Raw genomic sequence first — 18,464 nt, 5'->3', positions numbered from 1 at the left:
TTTAAATGACACAACCGAGTTTGAGTAACAAATGATTACAATCACAATAATTATTATAACGTTAATAAAGTTCATAAAAACGAGAACCCAACTTTAGAAACTCAATAATCGGGTATATTTAACTTTAGCATCAAGAAAAACATTTAATATAAAATATACCGTGTTAAGAAACTGAATATTATTATGCGATAATGTTATCAACTCAAATAGGAAAACACTAAAATCTCTCTTTTATTGCTACGGATCATAAACTCTTTCCTCGTCAAGCATTTTCAATGTATAAATATCAACTTCACAAAAAAACACAACACACAACCAAAAACACTAATATGCAGTTTTGAAACACAGGTTAAACCACTAATATGACGGTTTGTTGTTATATAGCGGGACATGTTATTAACATGACGGTTTAAAATAACATTAGTAGAAATATAAAATATTATTAATTCGGTTTTGAAACACGGGTTAAATCTTTCTTTAATTATTTGGTCAATACCACTAATATTATAAGAATATTAGACATATTAAATCAGAGTAATTTAACTAAAATTTTGTAAAACAATTAAATCATTGGTAAAATTGTGACTTAATCCGACAATAGCTTATAAATTACATATTTATGTATTTATTTCCCTTATTATTGTTCTAATAATTGAAAATCCAAACAAAATTATTATTTAATTAAACAAAACAAACTAAATATATAAAAAAAAAAATGTTATTATTTTTTAAAAAATTGTCCCGCAGTATACCGCGGGTTAAAATGTAGTACGTTCGAAAATGTTTTCATCTTAGGTGTTACTCGTGTGTTGTTATATTCATCTTATTTGTTGATATAGTAACTGAACTGTACGAGACCCATACACAAAAATATTTAAATAAACTCGAGAATTTTAAATTACTATTTTGAAATACAATAGTAGATAGATAGAACTGTTCAAAACCGAATCTCATTAAAAATTAATTCTTTTTTAAATCTCACTAGATTGTAGAATAATAAATTAGAAAAATATATGTTACTCCAATTACATTACTTACAAATGTGAGTTTTTAAATAGTGCATGTTTATCATACAACAAATATGCGTCATTAATTAGTTTTAAAAAAGTAGGGGTTCGTAGAGAAAATGATTAGACGTGTGAAACATGTCCCCGGTTGTGCCAATGTCAATTTTTGGTTCAAGGCAACTAGTGATTCCACTCAGCCTAAACCCGCGGTTCATAAAGGAGCAAAGTTATTGTAATTCTGTTGACAGAGATGTTTGAATAACAAATACATGACTTTGCTGCTCTAAAACAGTTTGTGTCATAATTGGGAATAGTCGCAAAGTGAAAAACAACAAATGTCCTACCATGCGTAGCCTTGATAGACCACTTTAAGTTGCATACTTTATAATATGACTGTTAAGAAGATGAACTATATAGAGAACTTTTTGCCTTCCATCACTGGTATGGCCTGTATATATGGGCAGTAGCAATTTATGCGGGCCATGTACTAGTTTATGAATTGTTAACAATATAAAAGAAATTACTATGCGGGACATAATACTAGTTTCTTCACATAAACCAACATCTTTTGAATTGGATTCTATCAAAGCAAGTTCTAGTTCTATTTCAAGATTTCTTAAACCAAATTGATCAAAATCTGAGTTAGACCTATCACCTATTGATCAAAGGTCAAATAATAACCTAATATGTACTCCACCACGATCTAGTGGTATCGTTGTAATACTTTGTGATCGAATCCACAGAGACCAAGCGATACACTATGAAATTGTATAGATTTGAATTTAGCTAAGGAAAAAAGAAAGATTGTGTTTCAAGTAACCGATTAAAAACAGAAAATAAATAAGAGTTTTGCAATCAAGGAAGGATATTGGGCGTAGGGAATCAGTTAGGGGATTACAATCTCGAATTTAGATGATAAATTGGAAAAGCATTAGATACCGTTCTTGAACTCAAATCACGAATGTAAAACTAATCTACTGTCGCAGTGTTAGTTATCTATGCAAGGAATTGATTAAATTCTAAACCGTCGTTTGAATCTAGCAATCCTAACAAGCAATAAGTTCAAGTTTGATTTTGTTCACAAGATGCCTTAACTTCAACTTTCGTTGTCTAAGGATCACCTTGCTCACCTATGTTCTTTTCAAGCAATTCAACAACACTTTTGATGCCTAGAGGAATTATACCTACAATCATAAACTAGGTAGCTAATCTAGTTTAAGCATTAAGCACAACTATAGATGAAGAACACAAAAGATCAATCCTAAATATAACAACCTATATTTAGAGAATCATAAAACCCCTTTTGAAACCCGAAACCCAACAGAGAGACTACTTAGACATAGAAGTAAAAGAACAGCAAAACAAGGATGAAAAAATCATAATTGAATTGCAAAGAGAAGTAAAAGGGTTCAGAAATCTTCTTCAAAGAGATACAAAGGATTAGAAATCTTCTCCCAAGCTTACAAGTACTCAAAAACTGCGTAGAATAAAAGTTGTCTTTCCAGAGGTCGAGCCTCGTGCTTAAATAGTAAAATAAAACCCTAAAAGTCGGTTTAAAACGAAAAAGGAAAAGTTGCTTCGGGTACGGGACTGGTCGATCCGAATGAGGATCAGCCGATCCAGAATGCTTTTTCTGCTCTCACTCCATCTGCTTGCTATCTTGATCAGTCTTCAACCAATTTAGCTCCAGATGCATATTTTCATCCCAAAATGCTCAGATTCTTCCAAAGTCACCTAGAACCTGTAAAGACTCTCACAAGACTAAAAAGACTCTAAAAGCACACTAGGACCTAACAAAAGACTCAAAACAAGTGTAAAAACTATGGTTAAAATCCTATAAAATACAGACACATCAATTCCCCCGGACTTGAATCTTTGCTTGTCCTTAAGCAAGAACAGACAAAAACTCAGGATCAGAGAAAATGTTTGAAAGTGAAAACTCACATATTCTTGGGAACCGCTGCTTTGCACCCTTCATCACATCAAATCAAGAACTACTTTTTGTACTCTGTCCATGATTAGGATCAACACTCCCTACTCTGAACTCCACAGCCTTAAAGAACCTTCAGTCTCCCCATTGTTGTCTCTCTACATCAGATTAGTAAAAAGGTGCGGTTTTACCATGGAAGTATCGATCATAGAACTTTATTGACTCCTTCAACCTCTTATTGCCCAAGACCTCCTTCATATGCTCCCTTTTCTCACTTCCAAAGGATTGATTTATCCCTAATTTTCTAGGGTATCATTTTTTTTTATCAATCCCTTGCTCTTTTCTTGCGGACAGGTTTCCATGAGTTCCGAAGGATGCACGAGTTTACGCACAACCCTCGGTTCACTTCTTTATTACCTTTATCCTCTTCTTCTTCTCTTTTTATTCTTTTTTATTATTATTGAGTAATGAAGGGAAGAGAGAGAGGAAGCATACTTTGCGAGGAGATGCATGTATCGTGAGGCTTAAGGGAGGAGTCTTGTCTGATGTATACCAAGCTCCAAGGTAAGAAGTTAAATCCAGTTAAGTCTTGTCACAGCTAGAGACAACTTCTGGTTCAACTTATTGTTCTCCTTGGCGAATGTCTTTTGGGGCGTGTTGAGACTGCTCATGTTCATTCCAAGCTTCATTCCAAATTGGAGGTACAAAAGTAATCATAAGAGTGTTAGATCAATGCAGAAATTCCTAAAATTGATCATAGTTTCCCTTTTTTTTTTTTTTGTTTTTTTTTTGTTTTAGGACTAGATAAAAGGAAAAGAAAAACCAAAAGAAAACAACATTAGTAACTTGGAGACATCCCTCCCCCGGACTTACTTCACACCGTCCCGGTGTGAAAGCAAAGCTAAGGAAAAGAAACCTCCGACAATAAAAAAAAAAAGAAAAATAGAAGAACTTAGAAAAGAAAAAGAAGAAACCGTAAAGAAACAACAACTAGTCAGAACTGACGAGAAGGCGAGGAGGTCGCAAAATGGTCAGAGCTGAGAGGCTCAGTAGCTGCGTCCTCGTCGTCACTGGCAGCGGTGGGAGCCGGTGGTGGTGCAAAACAGGACGGTGCAAGAACCTGAAGCCAAGTAGCCAGTCAAGTGAGCAACAGGTTGTTCTTCCTCTGAGTGTCGTATACCCAACTCTCAAACTCAGAGTGAGGCGGCTCCTTAGGTGTGGCAGCAACAAACTGGTTCACATCGAAAGGAGGAAATGGTGGAAGGGAATGAGACGGATGTGAAGATGTAGATGCAACCACAGGGAGTGTGCCGCTACGGGATCTGGTGGCTGCAGGTTCACGTTCTCCTTCTAAAAGAACGTCGTCGATATCGCAAAGGGCGTCAGCAGGAGGATCAAAGTCGATGTTCTGAGTTTTGCGAAGTGAAGTGCAAAAAGGCCTAGGGATCAGCATATAGCAAAGGTGACCAACCTTGTCCTGAAAGCGGTAGCAGAAGTTGTGACGCACCAAAATCTCACTGGTAAACATATACTTGAGATCAAGCAACTTCCGCGTTGAAGCCGAAGTATGTGGTGGCAAAATGATGCCACAATACTCAATGATAGGAGTCACCAAGCTGCCGATCAGAACTCTCTTGTTCTTAGCATGAGCCATGTTCCTCCGCACCTGCTCAAACTCCTTAGAAAGCAGGAATCCAAAATTAACATCATGAGTTTGCTGGTAAATAGGTGAATCCGGAGCGTGGAGGAACCGGCAAAGACCATGGAAAAACATCCACAACTCAGGTAGCTGCAATGTGTTAGTCTCAGCCCTAGCATAGATGATGTTACTCAGGAACTTTGCAGTGACCCGAAGGACTGGGTTGCGGATGCGAGATTGTCTAGCTCCATGAGAGACATAATCCATCTTGCATAGTTTATTTCTAGGGAAACCAAAGATGTCGCAGAGATCGAAGACGGAGATGACATAGTGCTTTTTGAGCAAGAAGAAACTGATCGAACAATGCTCAGCCACCGTGTCAGATCCCTCTGCAAATCCACTTGTATAGTGGCGAGAAACTCCCGTGCGAGCCGCTCATGCAAGTCCCATGCCTTCTCAGCAAAAGTACCAAACCCCATGTTCTTTACCAACTCATCAAAGTCTGCTAGCATACCCATCTTCTCAAAAAGGTCTCTATCAACAAAACGAGTCGGCTCCATCTTGCATTGAGTGAGTAGCTTCAACCACTTAGCATCCTCATCATTCCAAACCCTTGTTGGTGGCCCCTCGGAAGGAGTGGCAGTCTCCTTACCACATCGGCGTCGTTTAGGTATTCTCTGCAAAAGAGGAAAATATTTGATATGTGAGAAAAGGGAATGTAATCGAAAATTCCCAACTAATCAACATATGTTACAAGCCTATGCTAAATTCAAGCCACAACAGCCTAAATCTAGTCCAAATATGCATTTAGGACAGTTAATCCCACTAATTCACTCATCAATTGGGAAGAAGAAGAGAGAATAGCACAAATTGTAAGTCTAAACCTGGGAATCGCCGAAACTCGAACATATATCGGGAGAGGAAAAGACTTACCTTGTTCGAATGGGTTGGGTAAAGGATAAAAAACCGAGTGGTGAAAACCAGAATGTAATCAAAGCAAATGAGAAATCGAGAGAAAAAGCAGGTCGGAGTTGGGGACGGCGAGAGAGAAAGAAGGAAGAGGTAAAAAGAAATTAGGTTTTATGATCGGGAAATTGGACACGAAACCGGGTTTAAACCGGTTCGATTTAAGTCCAAAAACCAGAATACCAATTCTCTTCCTTCCCTTCTCCTTGCATCTCTCTTCTCTCGATTTACTTACCTTGAATGGGGATCGGCCAATCCAAAATTGGACTGGCTGATCCTGATGGCTGCGGAACATTCCGTAAAAAGGATTCGCATCTTCTGCGTTTCGAACTTGTTCCTGAAAAATAAAGCTCACTACCAAACGTGATTCTCGAGTGTTTCTGTAAAGTAAACAAAAATAACAAATTTCTAAGGAAAAATCAAACCAAAAGGAAGGGTAAGCAAATGCAAACCCTGTGGGTTGCCTCCCATTAGCGCTTGTTTAGAGTCTCGAGCCTGACTGTACTTGCTGCCTATGCAGCTTGGGGTTCCTCCAGAGGGAGGGAAGCCTCCATCGGATCATAATCCGCAAGGTACGGCTTACGGCGTTGACCATTAACAGTAAATTCTTGTCCCCCTTGGTCCCAAAGCACAACAACACCATAAGGCATGACCTCCTTGATTTGAAAAGGACCGGATAAGCGAGAACACAATTTCCCTGAAAAAATCTTCAGCCGTGAGTTGAAGAGAAGAACCAAATCATTTGCAGCAAAGTTTTTGGGAATAATCTTCTTGTCGTGTAAGGCCTTGGTCCACTCTTTATATATTTTGGCATTCTCGTAAGTATCCATGCGAATTGCATCAAGCTCATTCAGCTGAATAAGGCGTCTCTCTGCTGCCGTCTTGACATTGAAGTTCATTTGCTTAGTCGCCCATAAGGAATTGTATTCGAACTCAACAGGTAAGTGGCATGATTTCCCATAAACCAGCCAGAAATGAGTAGTGCCGATAGGTGTTTTATAAGCGGTCCGATACGCCCATAATGCATCGTCGAGCTTCATGGACCAGTCCTTCCTTGTTGGGTTGACCGTCTTCTCTAGAATGCTTTTGATTTCCCGATTTGAAATCTCGACCTGCCCACTGGTTTGTGGGTGATAAGGTGTGGCAACCTTGTGTGTCATGCTATGTTTTCGGAAAAGGTTTTCAAAAAGCTTGTTGATAAAGTGAGTTCCCTAATCGCTTATAACCACTCTAGGAACACCAAACCGTGGGAAAATTATGTGCTTGAACATCTTGATGACCACTTTCGAATCATTGGTAGGACTTGCTAAAGCTTCAACTCATTTGGAAACATAATCTATTGCCACAAGTATGTAGAGATTTCCATAAGAAGGTGGGAAAGGCCCCTTGAAATCGATTCCCCAACAGTCAAACACCTCGATTTCCAAGATAAAGTTTTGTGGCATCTCATTCCGCTTACATATTTTTCCTCGTCGCTGGCAAGAGTCGCATCGGAAGACAAAATCGTGTGCATCTCGGAATAAAGTGGGCCACCAAAGTCCGGCTTGGAGCACTTTTGTCGCGGTTTTGAATGTAGTGAAGTGTCCTGCATAGTTGGAACCGTGACAGTGAAAAAGGATGCCTTGGACTTCTGATTCAGGAACACATCTTCTGTAGAGGCCATCAGCACAATGCTTGTAAAGATAAGGTTCATCCCAGAAGTAGCGTCGCACATCTCGTAAAAACTTTTTCTTGGCATATCCAGTGAAATTTGGGGGTTCTTTGGCAGCACACAAGTAGTTTGCAATATCAGCATACCATGGGGCATCGTTACCTATTTGTTGAAGAACCTTGGCATCAGCCTTCTCCTTATAACAGTCCATGAAAGCTGCGACCACATACACATTCTCCTCAGGTAAGCGGTCATCTATGGGGATAACTTCATCGATTCTCAGCTTAGAAAGGTGGTCTGCCACACCGTTCTCTACTCCTTTCTTGTCCCTTATCTCAAGGTCGAATTCTTTCAAAAGCAGGATCCACCGTAACAGTCTCGGTTTAGCATCTTTTTTTGTTAACAAGTAGCGAAGTGCAGCGTGATCGGTGTGTACAATGACCCTGGAGCCAACCAGATAGGATCTGAATTTTTCAAACGCAAAAACTATGGCGAGAAGTTCTTTTTCTGTCGTGGCATACTTGGTTTGTGCCCTATCGAGTGTCCTTCTAGCATAGTAAACAACATGCAACTTACCATCCTTGCGCGTCCCAAAACTGCTCCAACAGCAAAATCACTTGCGTCACACATAACTTCAAAAGGCAGATTCTATTCTGGTGGCTGGACTATTAGAGCCGATATCAGAGCTTGCTTGATTGTGAGGAAAGCCTCTAAGCAGTCTGCAGTAAATTCAAAGGAGATGTCCTTGCATAACAGCTGGGTGAGTGGTCTGGCTATTTTGAAGAAATCTTTTATGAATAGTCGATAAAATCCAGCATGACCAAGGAAGCTGCGTATGTCTTTCACTGTTTTAGGCGGTTGTAGACTGGACATCACCTCAATCTTTGCCTTATCAACCTCTATCCCCTTCTCAGAAATTCGATGACCAAGGACAATCCCATCGGTGACCATGAAATAGCATTTCTCCCAATTCAGAACAAGGTGTTTTTCCACGCAACGTCGAAGAAATCTACATAAGTTAGACAAGCACGAAGAGAAAGATGAGCCATACACCAAAAAATCATCCATAAATACCTCCATAATATCATCTATCAGGTCGGAAAATATTGACATCATGCAGCGCTGGAAAGTGGTCGGGGCATTACACAACCCAAAAGGCATCCGTCGATAAGCGAATGTGCCATAAGGGCAAGTGAAAGTAGTTTTCTCCTGATCATCCGGGTGAATCGGAATTTGAAAGAAACCGGAGTAACCATCCAGGAAGCAGTAATAGGGATGGTTTGCTAAGCGCTCAAGCATTTGGTCAATGAATGGAAGGGGAAAGTGGTCCTTCCTGGTGGCTGCATTGAGCTTTCAGTAGTCGATGCACATTCGATGCCCTGTTACCGTCCTGGTGGGGATCAACTCGTTCTTCTTATTTGCAACTACTATCACCCCTCCTTTCTTTGGCACTAAATGGATTGGGCTCACCCAAGTGCTGTCAGAGATTGGGAAAATAACTCCGGCTCCCAATAATTTAAGGATCTCTTTCTTCACCACTTCTTTGAGGTTTGGATTTAGCCTCCTTTGGTGTTCAATGGACGACTTAGAAGGGTCTTCAAGGTGAATCCGATGTGAGCATAACTCTGGTGATATACCTGAAATGTCATCTAAGGAATAGCCCAAAGCCTTCCTATATTTTCTTAACTCGCAGAGCAAGAGTGCGGTTTCAACATTATTTAGGTTAGAATTGATGATTACCGGATATGTGGAGTTAGGTCCAAGATAAGCGTACCTTAGTCCTTCAGGGAGTGGTTTTAATTCCAACTTTGGAGCCTTGAGTTCGCTCCAGTCCTCCTGATTCGCCTTGGTCTCAGAGCAGATATCGGGATCGGTTGATCCATCGCTTGGAATGGTCATTCCATCGCTTTTATCGGTCATTTCCACAGGAGGAGCCAAATCAGTCAGTCCAGTTTCCGGATCAGTTAATCCAGTTTGCAAATTTACGAATAGGACTTCATGTTCCAGAATTGCTGCAACATCGAGTGTCCTTGCCATTTTCGCAGTTTTCTCAGACAGATATCCCAGCTTAGGTTCCTTATTTGTCAATGCCACGGCCAGATGATCACTTGTACACACTTCTTCATATATCTCGTCAGCTATTTCCCCTATTGTGTCAACCCAGAAGGTTTGGCCATCGATTGTGAGTTTTTTGGCCACTTTCTCCAGGTTAAATCTCAAGACCAAGTCATCCATGTGCAGATCAATTTTACCTTCCCGGACGTTTATCATTGCACCAGCCGTGGCTAAAAAGGGTCTTCCAAGTAGAATGGGTTCTTGGGATTCTTCATCGAGTTTCAAAACAATGAAGTCTGTGGGTATGTAGCAGTTCCCAATCTGAACCGGTAAGTTCTCCAATACTCCTTCGGGACGTCGGGTAGAGCGATCAGCAAGGACTAGGGTGACTTGGGTAGGTTTGAAAGTGTAAAGACCAAGTCGCGTTGCAACGCTGAGTGGCATCAGGCTCACGCTCCTAAATTGCAGAGGCACTTGTTGAACTTGAGATCTCCTATTGTGCAGGGCAGAGTAAACGGTTCTGGATCTCCACATTTTTCCGGCATTCGATTTTGGAGCATTGAACTGCATTCTTGTGTGCGATACATTACTCCTTTCTCCAAACTGAGCTTATTAGTGAGGATCTCCTTCATGTACTTCTTGAGAGATGAAACCATCCTTACTGCTTCGATGAAAGGGAGTCTGACATGAAGCTCTCCTACCACTGATTTCAGCTTCTCATATTCTCGCTCCTGTATCTTGGACTTGCGACGCGTAGGGAAAGGTAGTTTGGGTACATAAGGCTGTTTGGGTTTGCAGGGTTGCTCTCCTCCAGCAGTAGCTGAACCAGGGATTTCAATATCATCAGAAGCCTGGTTGGGAACCTCGTCAGGGTTGCTTTCCTGATTCTGTGTTTTAGATTGGCCATTCTTGTTATTGGATCGGTCAATCCCTTATTTTTGTTGTTATTCTGTAAGCTCCCTGCCGCTTCGAAGGTTTATGACATTCACGAATTCTTTTGGATTAGCCTTGTTTTTCCCGGAATAAGATCGCAAGAACTAGTTAGCAAACTAAAATAAAATAAACCTTAGACTAAACGTGAATCTAAAATTTCAAAGGCAATCGTTTTGGTCCCCGGCAACGGCACCAAATTGATCAAAGGTCAATTAATAACCTAATGTGTACTCCACCACGATCTAGTGGTATCGTTGTAACACTTCAGGATCGAATCCGTAGAGACCAAGCGATGCACTATGAAATTGTATAGATTTGAATTTAGCTAAGGCAAAAAGAAAGATTGTGTTTCAAGTAACCGATTAAAAGCAGAAAATAAATAAGAGTTTTGCAATCAAGGAAGGATATTGGGCGTAGGGAATCAGTTAGGGGATTACAATCTCGAATTTAGATGATAAATTGGAAAAGCATTAGATACCGTTCTTGAACTCAAATCACGAATGTAAAACTAACCTACTGTCGCAGTGTTAGTTATCTATGCAAGGAATTGATTAAATTCTAAACCGTCGTTTGAATCTAGCAATCCTAACAAGCAATAAGTTCAAGTTTGATTTTGTTCACAAGGTGCCTTAACTTCAACTTTCGTTGGCTAAGGATCACCTTGCTCACCTATGTTCTTGTCAAGCAATTCAACAATACTTTTGATGCCTAGATGAATTAAACCTACAATCATAAACTAGGTAGCTAATCTAGTTTAAGCATTTATCACAACTATAGATGAAGAACACAAAAGATCAATCCTAAATCTAACAACCTAAATTTAGAGAATCATAAAACCCTTTTTGAAACCCGAAACCCAACAGAGAGACTACTCAGACATAGAAGTAAAAGAACAGCAAAACAAGGATGAAGAAATCATAATTGAATTGCAAAGAGAAGTAAAAGGGTTCAGAAATCTTCTCCAAAGAGATACAAAGGATTAGAGATCTTCTCCCAAGCTTACAAGTATTCAAAAACTGCGTAGAATAAAAGTTGTATTTCTAGAGGTCGAGCCTCGTACTTAAATAGTAAAATAAAACCCTAAAAGTCGGTTTAAAACGAAAAAGGAAAAGTTGCTTCAGGTACATGACTGGTTGATCCGAATGAGGATCAGCCGATCCAAGATGCTTTTTCTGCTCTCATTCCATCTGCTTGCTAGTCTGATCAGTCTTCAACCAATTTAGCTCCAGATGCGTATTTTCATCCTCAATCTGTAAAGACTATCACAAGACTAAAAAAAATCTAAAGCTTCACAATGACATCTTATCATGTTTCTCATGAGTCAAATCGACCACCAGGCAATTCTCCAAACGTTTTTATAAAATTTTACTTTATCTTCTTTGTAAATTTATCTCTCTATATATGTTACAACTAGGTGAAAAGATAAATTAATCCAATGCATGTGTATATATTTGTATGAATTTGGCAGGTCCTTCACCACTATACCAACCGATAATAGAGGCTCCGCCACCACCGTATCCACCAACCAGAACGAGGTACCAAGACTACTATGGCGGCTACGGTCAGCCGCATCCACCGCCACTGCGTCCATATAGATCAGATGAATACTACGGAGAAGGAGAATATGATGGTTGCTTCCCTTTTCTAAGAAGATGGTAAATTCTAGTTATGAATGTCTTATGTCTTATTACCTTTCTCTTAGGTTTTTATACCTTTTGAATGTGTTAAATTAAAGAGGTTTTTTTTAATATATAAAATAAAAAATAAAACTATGAATAATTTATGAATCAACTCAATTTGATAAAACAAGGTAAAAATGGAAGTAAACTCTTTTTTTTCTTCATTAATCTCTATTACTTTGGTGATGATGCAGTCTGACGGCGCTATGTTGTTGCTGGTTCTTGGAACAATGCTGCCTTAGAAGTCGTTACTAATTCTTGTATGAGAATGTTACGTCCGTGTTGTATCGAATAAATTAGAATTCGTGTTTTGTTTATGTAACATGGAGTTCTAATAAAACCAAAAACATTAGGTTTCGAAAAGTAGCAGGAGACGACTGTACTAGATCTTTATTTATTTATTACCATTAACTCTTTCTTTTAAATATCTTATAAATTGAAGAACAAATACATAATTCATCACATTTCTATAAGAACAAAACAAATTTTCAAATATTTTCATTTCACGCCTTGAATCAACTATAAGCCATTTTGGGGTGGGGCATTGTTTGTTAAATTTGGGCTTATCTTGGGCTTCTAACTAAAAACCTGACTCTAACTCTTTATATATTAATGATAGTTTTATCAAACTTCAGATGTGGGACTTGGATTGTATTCTAACAATCTCCTCTTCAAACCAAAGACCACAAATGGGATTTTAACACGCCTCCTCGAGATGATAACTCCATCTCGAACCGATAATAAACCCCTTCTTGGGCCCCCATTACTCGAGTTAACAAGAAGCATGTCCGTATCCACTTTTCTAGGTCCACCAGAACTTGAACCTTGGGCTCTGATACCATGTTAAGATAGAAAAGACTTTGTATTATAAGAATAACTCTCTTATATTATTGCTTAGAAAATCTCCTCTCAAAACTAAACAATGTATGCACTCTTTTCTTACCTTTGATCACAACTCAATCAAAGATATATATAGTGCTTTCATATTCCTACTTCTATTAGAACTAGATAACTCCTAATCCTAGTAGAATTGTCCTAAGCCCTTCTTTGTCCTTAACACTCCTTTGTAAGGTAACTTGGGCCTTAAGTCTTGAAGTTTATCCAACATTGTTCACTAAAAGGTATGTAATGTTTTTACTTACAAGCTCATATAAATGGTAAAAACATCAGAATTCTTCAGGGAGGGGACGACCACCCAAGAATGCCTTAAACAACACAAGCGCTCTAGCAGGCTGCGAGAACGGTACCTCATGGGCCGCTCCTCTCACTGTAGCAAATGCCAATATATTCCCATAAACCTGAGTCCACCCACCAACCTGTAACACCAAAACCTCAATAAGTACGTCTCCTAGATGTTAAAAAACGTATCGGAACCGAAGCCTATCAATAGTAGATTCAAGAAACATCGAAGACCTATAAAACAACATGAATGAAAACACCCTTTTAGACATAGTCATGATGCTAACCTGTTGTCCTGCAAACCAAACTCGATAAGGCACAGTTGTTCTCAGTCCCAACTCGTCAGCCAGTCGCTTCACTAGTGTTCTACTTCCGGTTAACGGAATCACAGAGTCTTGATCGCCGCTGTTATTATTGCAACATAAAAGACACATCAAGACAAGTATAATAAAACTTGACAATTAACTCCACTCCATTAGAAGAAACATTGATTTACCTGTACACAAGAACTGGAACTCCAGCTTTAACAAGCCTTCCTACTATGTTTATCGTCGGTACTTCCACGTCAAGTACTTCGTAATCCAGCACACTGTCGATCATCACGATAGAACCCTTTTGTAAATATCAAACCGAACTTTAACCAACCGAACTGTACTTCCAAAAAAAATGGTAACATTGTTTATCTAATGAATAAACCAAATATAGTGCAATTAAACCGGAATGAAATAACCAAAAATTCAGTAAAAAATTGTTTAATACAAGTACAAATTAAAATTAGATTTAACTATAACATTTTTCTATGCAGTATAACTAACTATTTTGACTTATATTTTTTTTGTTTATATATTATCCAAACTAAATAGGACCGAAATTGGACTGAAATTTTCCAAACCGAACCAAATGAAAAGCATATTTAGGTTCTAACCCGGTGTATCGAACCAAAATATTGTAAAACCGAACCGAAAATCGTAAAAGCAAACTGAAAAACACATATGGACAATTTCAGTTTAAATTTATGAAAGAAATATTACTTGCTGCAAACAGACCACTTGCGAGTTCCGACAAGCCGAGCATGGAGAGCTTTTTGCACATCTCTCCGGTTCAGATAGTTAACCGTCTCATCTTCTACACAAACATCCACCGCCTCTCCCATTTGCTACATCATTCAAAGAAAATTAGTCACAAGAATTAAACTAACACAAAACGTTTTTAGAAAACTAACACAAAAGTTTCTGAACTCACTTGAGGTTGAGGGTTAACTCTTTTGGATTGAGATAGCACAGAGGGAATGCAAACGTCAAGGGTAACATCATATTTGTCAACAAATCTACTTGTTTCGATGCTAACTTGACTCATCACTTTAGTGCACATACTTGACACTGTTCCTCTATAGTACTCACTCACATATCGTGAGTAGTTACAATAAGATGTGAACATTTTGTAAGTTGGATCCGATATCAAACCATGAGACCAGAAATACTCGGCTCGTGAATTGAAATCCGTCGAAAACTCCATAACCGGATTGCCAATCTTCAAAACCAAGTCTTGAATCAAAGAACAGAACATAACCGGATTACATTGACATATAGAAAAAGTAGAGGAGGATATGAAAGAAATTAACTCACAGCAATGCCTTTGAGGTTAAACAAATTGTGCTTCTTGTTGTATTGAATCATAAGCTGAGCCAACTGAGGAACATAATGGCCTAAAAATTTTGCAATTTAATCAAATACATTTTTGGCGACGAAAACTATGGTTTTACAAAGAGAGAAGCTAATCTTTACCAGCGTAGCTTTCCCCAGTGATGAAGAGACTTCTATTGAGGTATTGAGGGAACTTGAGGAACCATTTTTGCAAGAACACAAGATTGTCTTTTGCTAGAGAATTTTTGTTCGAAAATGTGCACAAAAGACAAAGATTAGAATGTTTAATATGTGAAGACAAACAAAAAGAAACAAAAAAAAGAAGAGAATAATCCTCAGATGTGATCTGAATTCTGCAAAAAGTTCTAATTTTTTTTGTTCTCTTTTTGTCAGACTGAGAAAGAACAACAACACATAAAAGCTGAAACATATAATTTTTATTTATTATTATTATTTTTTTAAAAGTGATCAAACAAGAAACAGATCGCATGCACCCCAATATCACCCCTCACAAAATTAAAGAATGAAAAAAAAACAACTCAAATTCAAAACATGTAATCTAAAAACTAGAAGCATAATAACAATTACTTTGGTACTATCTTTTTAGTAAAAAGTAGAAAAAGGGGACAAAAGACACAAAATTTGGGTTTCTTATACAAAGCCTATTATATAAAAATCAGTACACTATCACTAATCTATGAGAGAGAGAGAGAGACAAGATTTTATTTACAGGTTTTGAATCATAACTAGGAAAGAAATAGAGAAAATTAAATTCAAGGTTAAAAATAATACCAGTGATCTTATCATTGACACCCTCATAAGAGGAGCTCTCAGTTGCATAAGAGAATCCAACTCCAACAGGTGTCTCCAGATACAACATATTAGCCTCTGCACAATTTTGAATCAAAATCTAAAATCAGTTTGAATAAAAAGATTTAAAACTTTAATGATCCAAGGACTTACCTTGGTTCCAGCTATGCTGGTTCTTCACCAAGACTGATCCTTTTGGTCTAAAAGGTCCATTCTCAGAGAATGCACCAACACCTAATGATGAACACCCAGGTCCTGTAAGAATCAACAATTTTATTTGATTACAATTCTTTGAAGTTTCAAAGTGTGTTGTAATAAAGAAGATGAAAACATGCTAATATTTCAACCTCCATTGAGCCAGAGAACGAGAGGTTTAGAGATGGGTTTGGTTTCAGCTTCAGCCAAATAGTAAAACAGAGCTCTCTGTTGCTTCTCGTCAACAGTGACATAACCAGAGTACTGCTGAAACCCGACCCGTGGTTGACCGGGTAAACGGGTGATCCGATCGGCCCGGGACAGAACAGTTGAGCTGACTAAACTGAGAGTTTGAAGAAGCAGGATTAGCGCAGTCGCCACTGGTAGACATTGCAGGAGAGACATCGTAGTAGTTCTTCTTCACCAAGTCAATAGAGAAAGGAAGAGAAGAGAGAGATATGACTTTTGAGGGTTTGTTTTATTTTTCTGCAATATGGCATTTATATCAAGAAAATCACTTTTGATTTTTTGTTTTGTAAATATCGAAGTATTTATTTTTTTTGTCATTAGTTTTCTTCTCTGAAAAAGCCGTAAGCCGCGTGATTCACAGGTAAAAGTTTTTGTTTTTATAATGGCATCCCAATGAGTTGAAAAGTCTTGAAGTTAGAGCTATCTATTGTTTTAAATGTTGCATCTATGATGTCAAAAAAAAAAAAAAAAATGTTGGATATATAGTTAGTTATTGTTTACTTATTTCTTACAAATATATCAAAAAGAAAAAATTATTTAAACAGTGTTTTTGAGTAATCATTCAACCAATAAGGTTTAGATCATGTTTGATGAATTATGCTTTTCCACTAATTTTGCAAAAAAAAGGCAATTAAAATAGTTTTACCTATCATTCATAGTTTAAGGTTTGGTTTTCTTTTATAGATAGATACTAAAGACTCTTTTTGAATCATTGACTGATTCGTGTGATGGTAGCTTCTTCTTTTTTTGGTAGACTCTATTCAACTTATTATTTCATAGGAATAATATTTACTAGTATAAACTTTTGCACAGTAAACACGAATAAACAATGAAGAAAAGTAAGAAACGGTTGGTCATGTTTGAAGTCAGTGAGTGATCAGCAAAAGGAGCTTGGCGTGGCTGGACTTCACTCAAACCCCCCCTCCAAAAAAAAAAAAAAAACAAAATCTCATTATCCTTTTATCATTTTCCTAAATTATATATTTTATTCATTTCGATTTTTAAGATATTAATAAAGTTAGAAAAGGACATGAATGTGGTCCTGTTTCTATTTTTTTTTTAAAAATTAGGCATGGTATAGAAAAAGACACTCGAGTAAAAATAAGCCAAGAAAATTATAGATGTGGTTGTAAAAATTTGCTTCACCCAATTGCAAGACCAATCCACACAACTATTTCTCCCAAGTGTGAACAATGTGTAGATTTTTTTCAGTTGACCTTAAATATTTTCTTAGATTTCATATTAATATTGGTCTTGAGATAATTACAACAATAATAGACTTATTTTTTTTGTAGTGAAGGTTTTAATGGTTACATCATGCATAATAAAGTGAACGTGAGATTTTGGGTTTTATTCTCTGCGAACTTGATCTAGGATCGTCAGTAGTTGATTGATGCGGATGCGAACAATTAAGAATCCCAACCAAACAATGATTTGGTTTTGAAGAAAACACCTTTATAAGAGAGAATGACATATTGATATGTTTGGCAAGTAGGTTTTGTTTCTTAAATACACTCTACAAAACATCATATATGTGAATGACGACAAACAATGATAATAACCAACCATTAACCCACCCCGTCTTGCACCTGGATATGCGGCGTGCTCCATTCACAGTTAAGTAAACGTAATTATCTTTCTTCCTCCTAAAAGAAATTATTACAGTAACAATTTTTTGTAGGGTGAAATAGATGTAGAAAAAGAACACACAAATTTAGTTTGGTCTGAAACTGAGAACAACTTTTGCCTTTATAGGTTGGCTAAAAGAGTGTCATTGGCCCATCCCCACCTTCTCCTTCATTTTTCTATTTTACTTCTAGGTTTTCATCATTAATTTTTTGCAACATCTAATAATTATTGCATTGTGTTCCTTAATCATTATTTAAGTTCTTTTTTTTTTTGTTTTGTTCACATACTACTTACAAGGAGTGACACATACACTCACACAATTCTTATGTGTTCTAATATATTTTGGATTCAAATAGTAATCACTGAACAAAACAACTATATTTCAAGCAATGTAACAAGACTAATTTGTTCATCTGAAAAGGGGTAAAGTTGTTATTTTCAACCCTTTAGAAATAGATTAACACGCGGGTCGAAAATATCCGTTTTGGTTTCTTTTGGATCTTTTGGTTGAATCGTGACCGCTTATTATAGAGCATATCAATCATTGATATTGACCTGTTTTCAATAGTTTTATCTCGAAAGCTAGATCATGTTAAAATTTGACCCATTTGAAGACACGCGGATCATACCTCATATGAATTGGAAAACCGGTAAAAATCAACCCACACTATTTGCAGAATGATTCATGGCATCTAGACATTGTTTTGATAGTTCAAATAAAACAAAAATAAAATATTGCTTGGAAGCACAATCAAACAAAGTAGCACCTTAACCACCAAGACATATCAATTTCTACAGTTTTCATGAACAAAAATGTAGTAGTGTTAATTTTTCAAAGTTTCATTTCAGACGCAAAAGCCATATACAAACATATCATAATTGATTACCCAATTAGCAAA

At 37.5% G+C, this 18,464-nt stretch overlaps 2 protein-coding genes across 2 annotated transcripts; one reads left to right on the top strand and one right to left on the bottom strand.

The window, feature by feature from the left end:
• The first annotated feature begins 11,473 nt into the window (after positions 1 to 11,473).
• LOC109125563 (protein CYSTEINE-RICH TRANSMEMBRANE MODULE 7) lies at positions 11,474 to 12,218 on the top strand. The gene is made up of 3 exons (XM_019227410.2): positions 11,474 to 11,518; positions 11,650 to 11,836; positions 12,055 to 12,218. The coding sequence occupies exons 1-3, from the start codon at positions 11,476 to 11,478 to the stop codon at positions 12,113 to 12,115; spliced, it is 291 nt and encodes a 96-aa protein (XP_019082955.1). The 5' UTR covers positions 11,474 to 11,475; the 3' UTR covers positions 12,116 to 12,218.
• A 507-nt stretch (positions 12,219 to 12,725) lies between these two features.
• Positions 12,726 to 16,288, bottom strand: LOC104700092 (serine carboxypeptidase-like 46). The gene is made up of 10 exons (XM_010415547.3): positions 15,840 to 16,288; positions 15,646 to 15,747; positions 15,475 to 15,570; positions 14,824 to 14,916; positions 14,665 to 14,744; positions 14,282 to 14,569; positions 14,071 to 14,195; positions 13,536 to 13,628; positions 13,327 to 13,444; positions 12,726 to 13,176 (listed from the first exon to the last, which is right to left on the bottom strand). Exons 1-10 carry the CDS (start codon positions 16,090 to 16,092, stop codon positions 13,027 to 13,029), a joined length of 1,398 nt encoding a protein of 465 aa, XP_010413849.1. The 5' UTR covers positions 16,093 to 16,288; the 3' UTR covers positions 12,726 to 13,026.
• Between the last annotated feature and the right edge of the window lie 2,176 nt (positions 16,289 to 18,464).

Source organism: Camelina sativa, chromosome 7 (assembly GCF_030686135.1).
Source record: "Camelina sativa cultivar CO46 ecotype springtype chromosome 7, ASM3068613v1".
NCBI classification, from domain to species: Eukaryota; Viridiplantae; Streptophyta; class Magnoliopsida; order Brassicales; family Brassicaceae; genus Camelina; species Camelina sativa.
The sequence above is the reverse complement of the archived record's forward strand: the minus strand, read 5'-3'. Positions and strand labels throughout refer to the sequence as shown.

Coding starts and splice junctions, on each gene's coding strand:
- LOC104700092 (XM_010415547.3), bottom strand. CDS start 16,092: ATGTCTCTCCTGCAATGTCTACCAGTGGCGACTGCGCTAATCCTGCTT. Junction 15,571..15,645: donor CCAGCATAGCTGGAACCAAG/GTAAGTCCTTGG, acceptor AAAATTGTGCAG/AGGCTAATATGTTGTATCTG. Junction 14,196..14,281: donor GAGTTAACCCTCAACCTCAA/GTGAGTTCAGAA, acceptor TGAATGATGTAG/CAAATGGGAGAGGCGGTGGA.
- LOC109125563 (XM_019227410.2), top strand. CDS start 11,476: ATGACATCTTATCATGTTTCTCATGAGTCAAATCGACCACCAG. Junction 11,519..11,649: donor TGAGTCAAATCGACCACCAG/GCAATTCTCCAA, acceptor TGAATTTGGCAG/GTCCTTCACCACTATACCAA. Junction 11,837..12,054: donor TTCCCTTTTCTAAGAAGATG/GTAAATTCTAGT, acceptor GTGATGATGCAG/TCTGACGGCGCTATGTTGTT.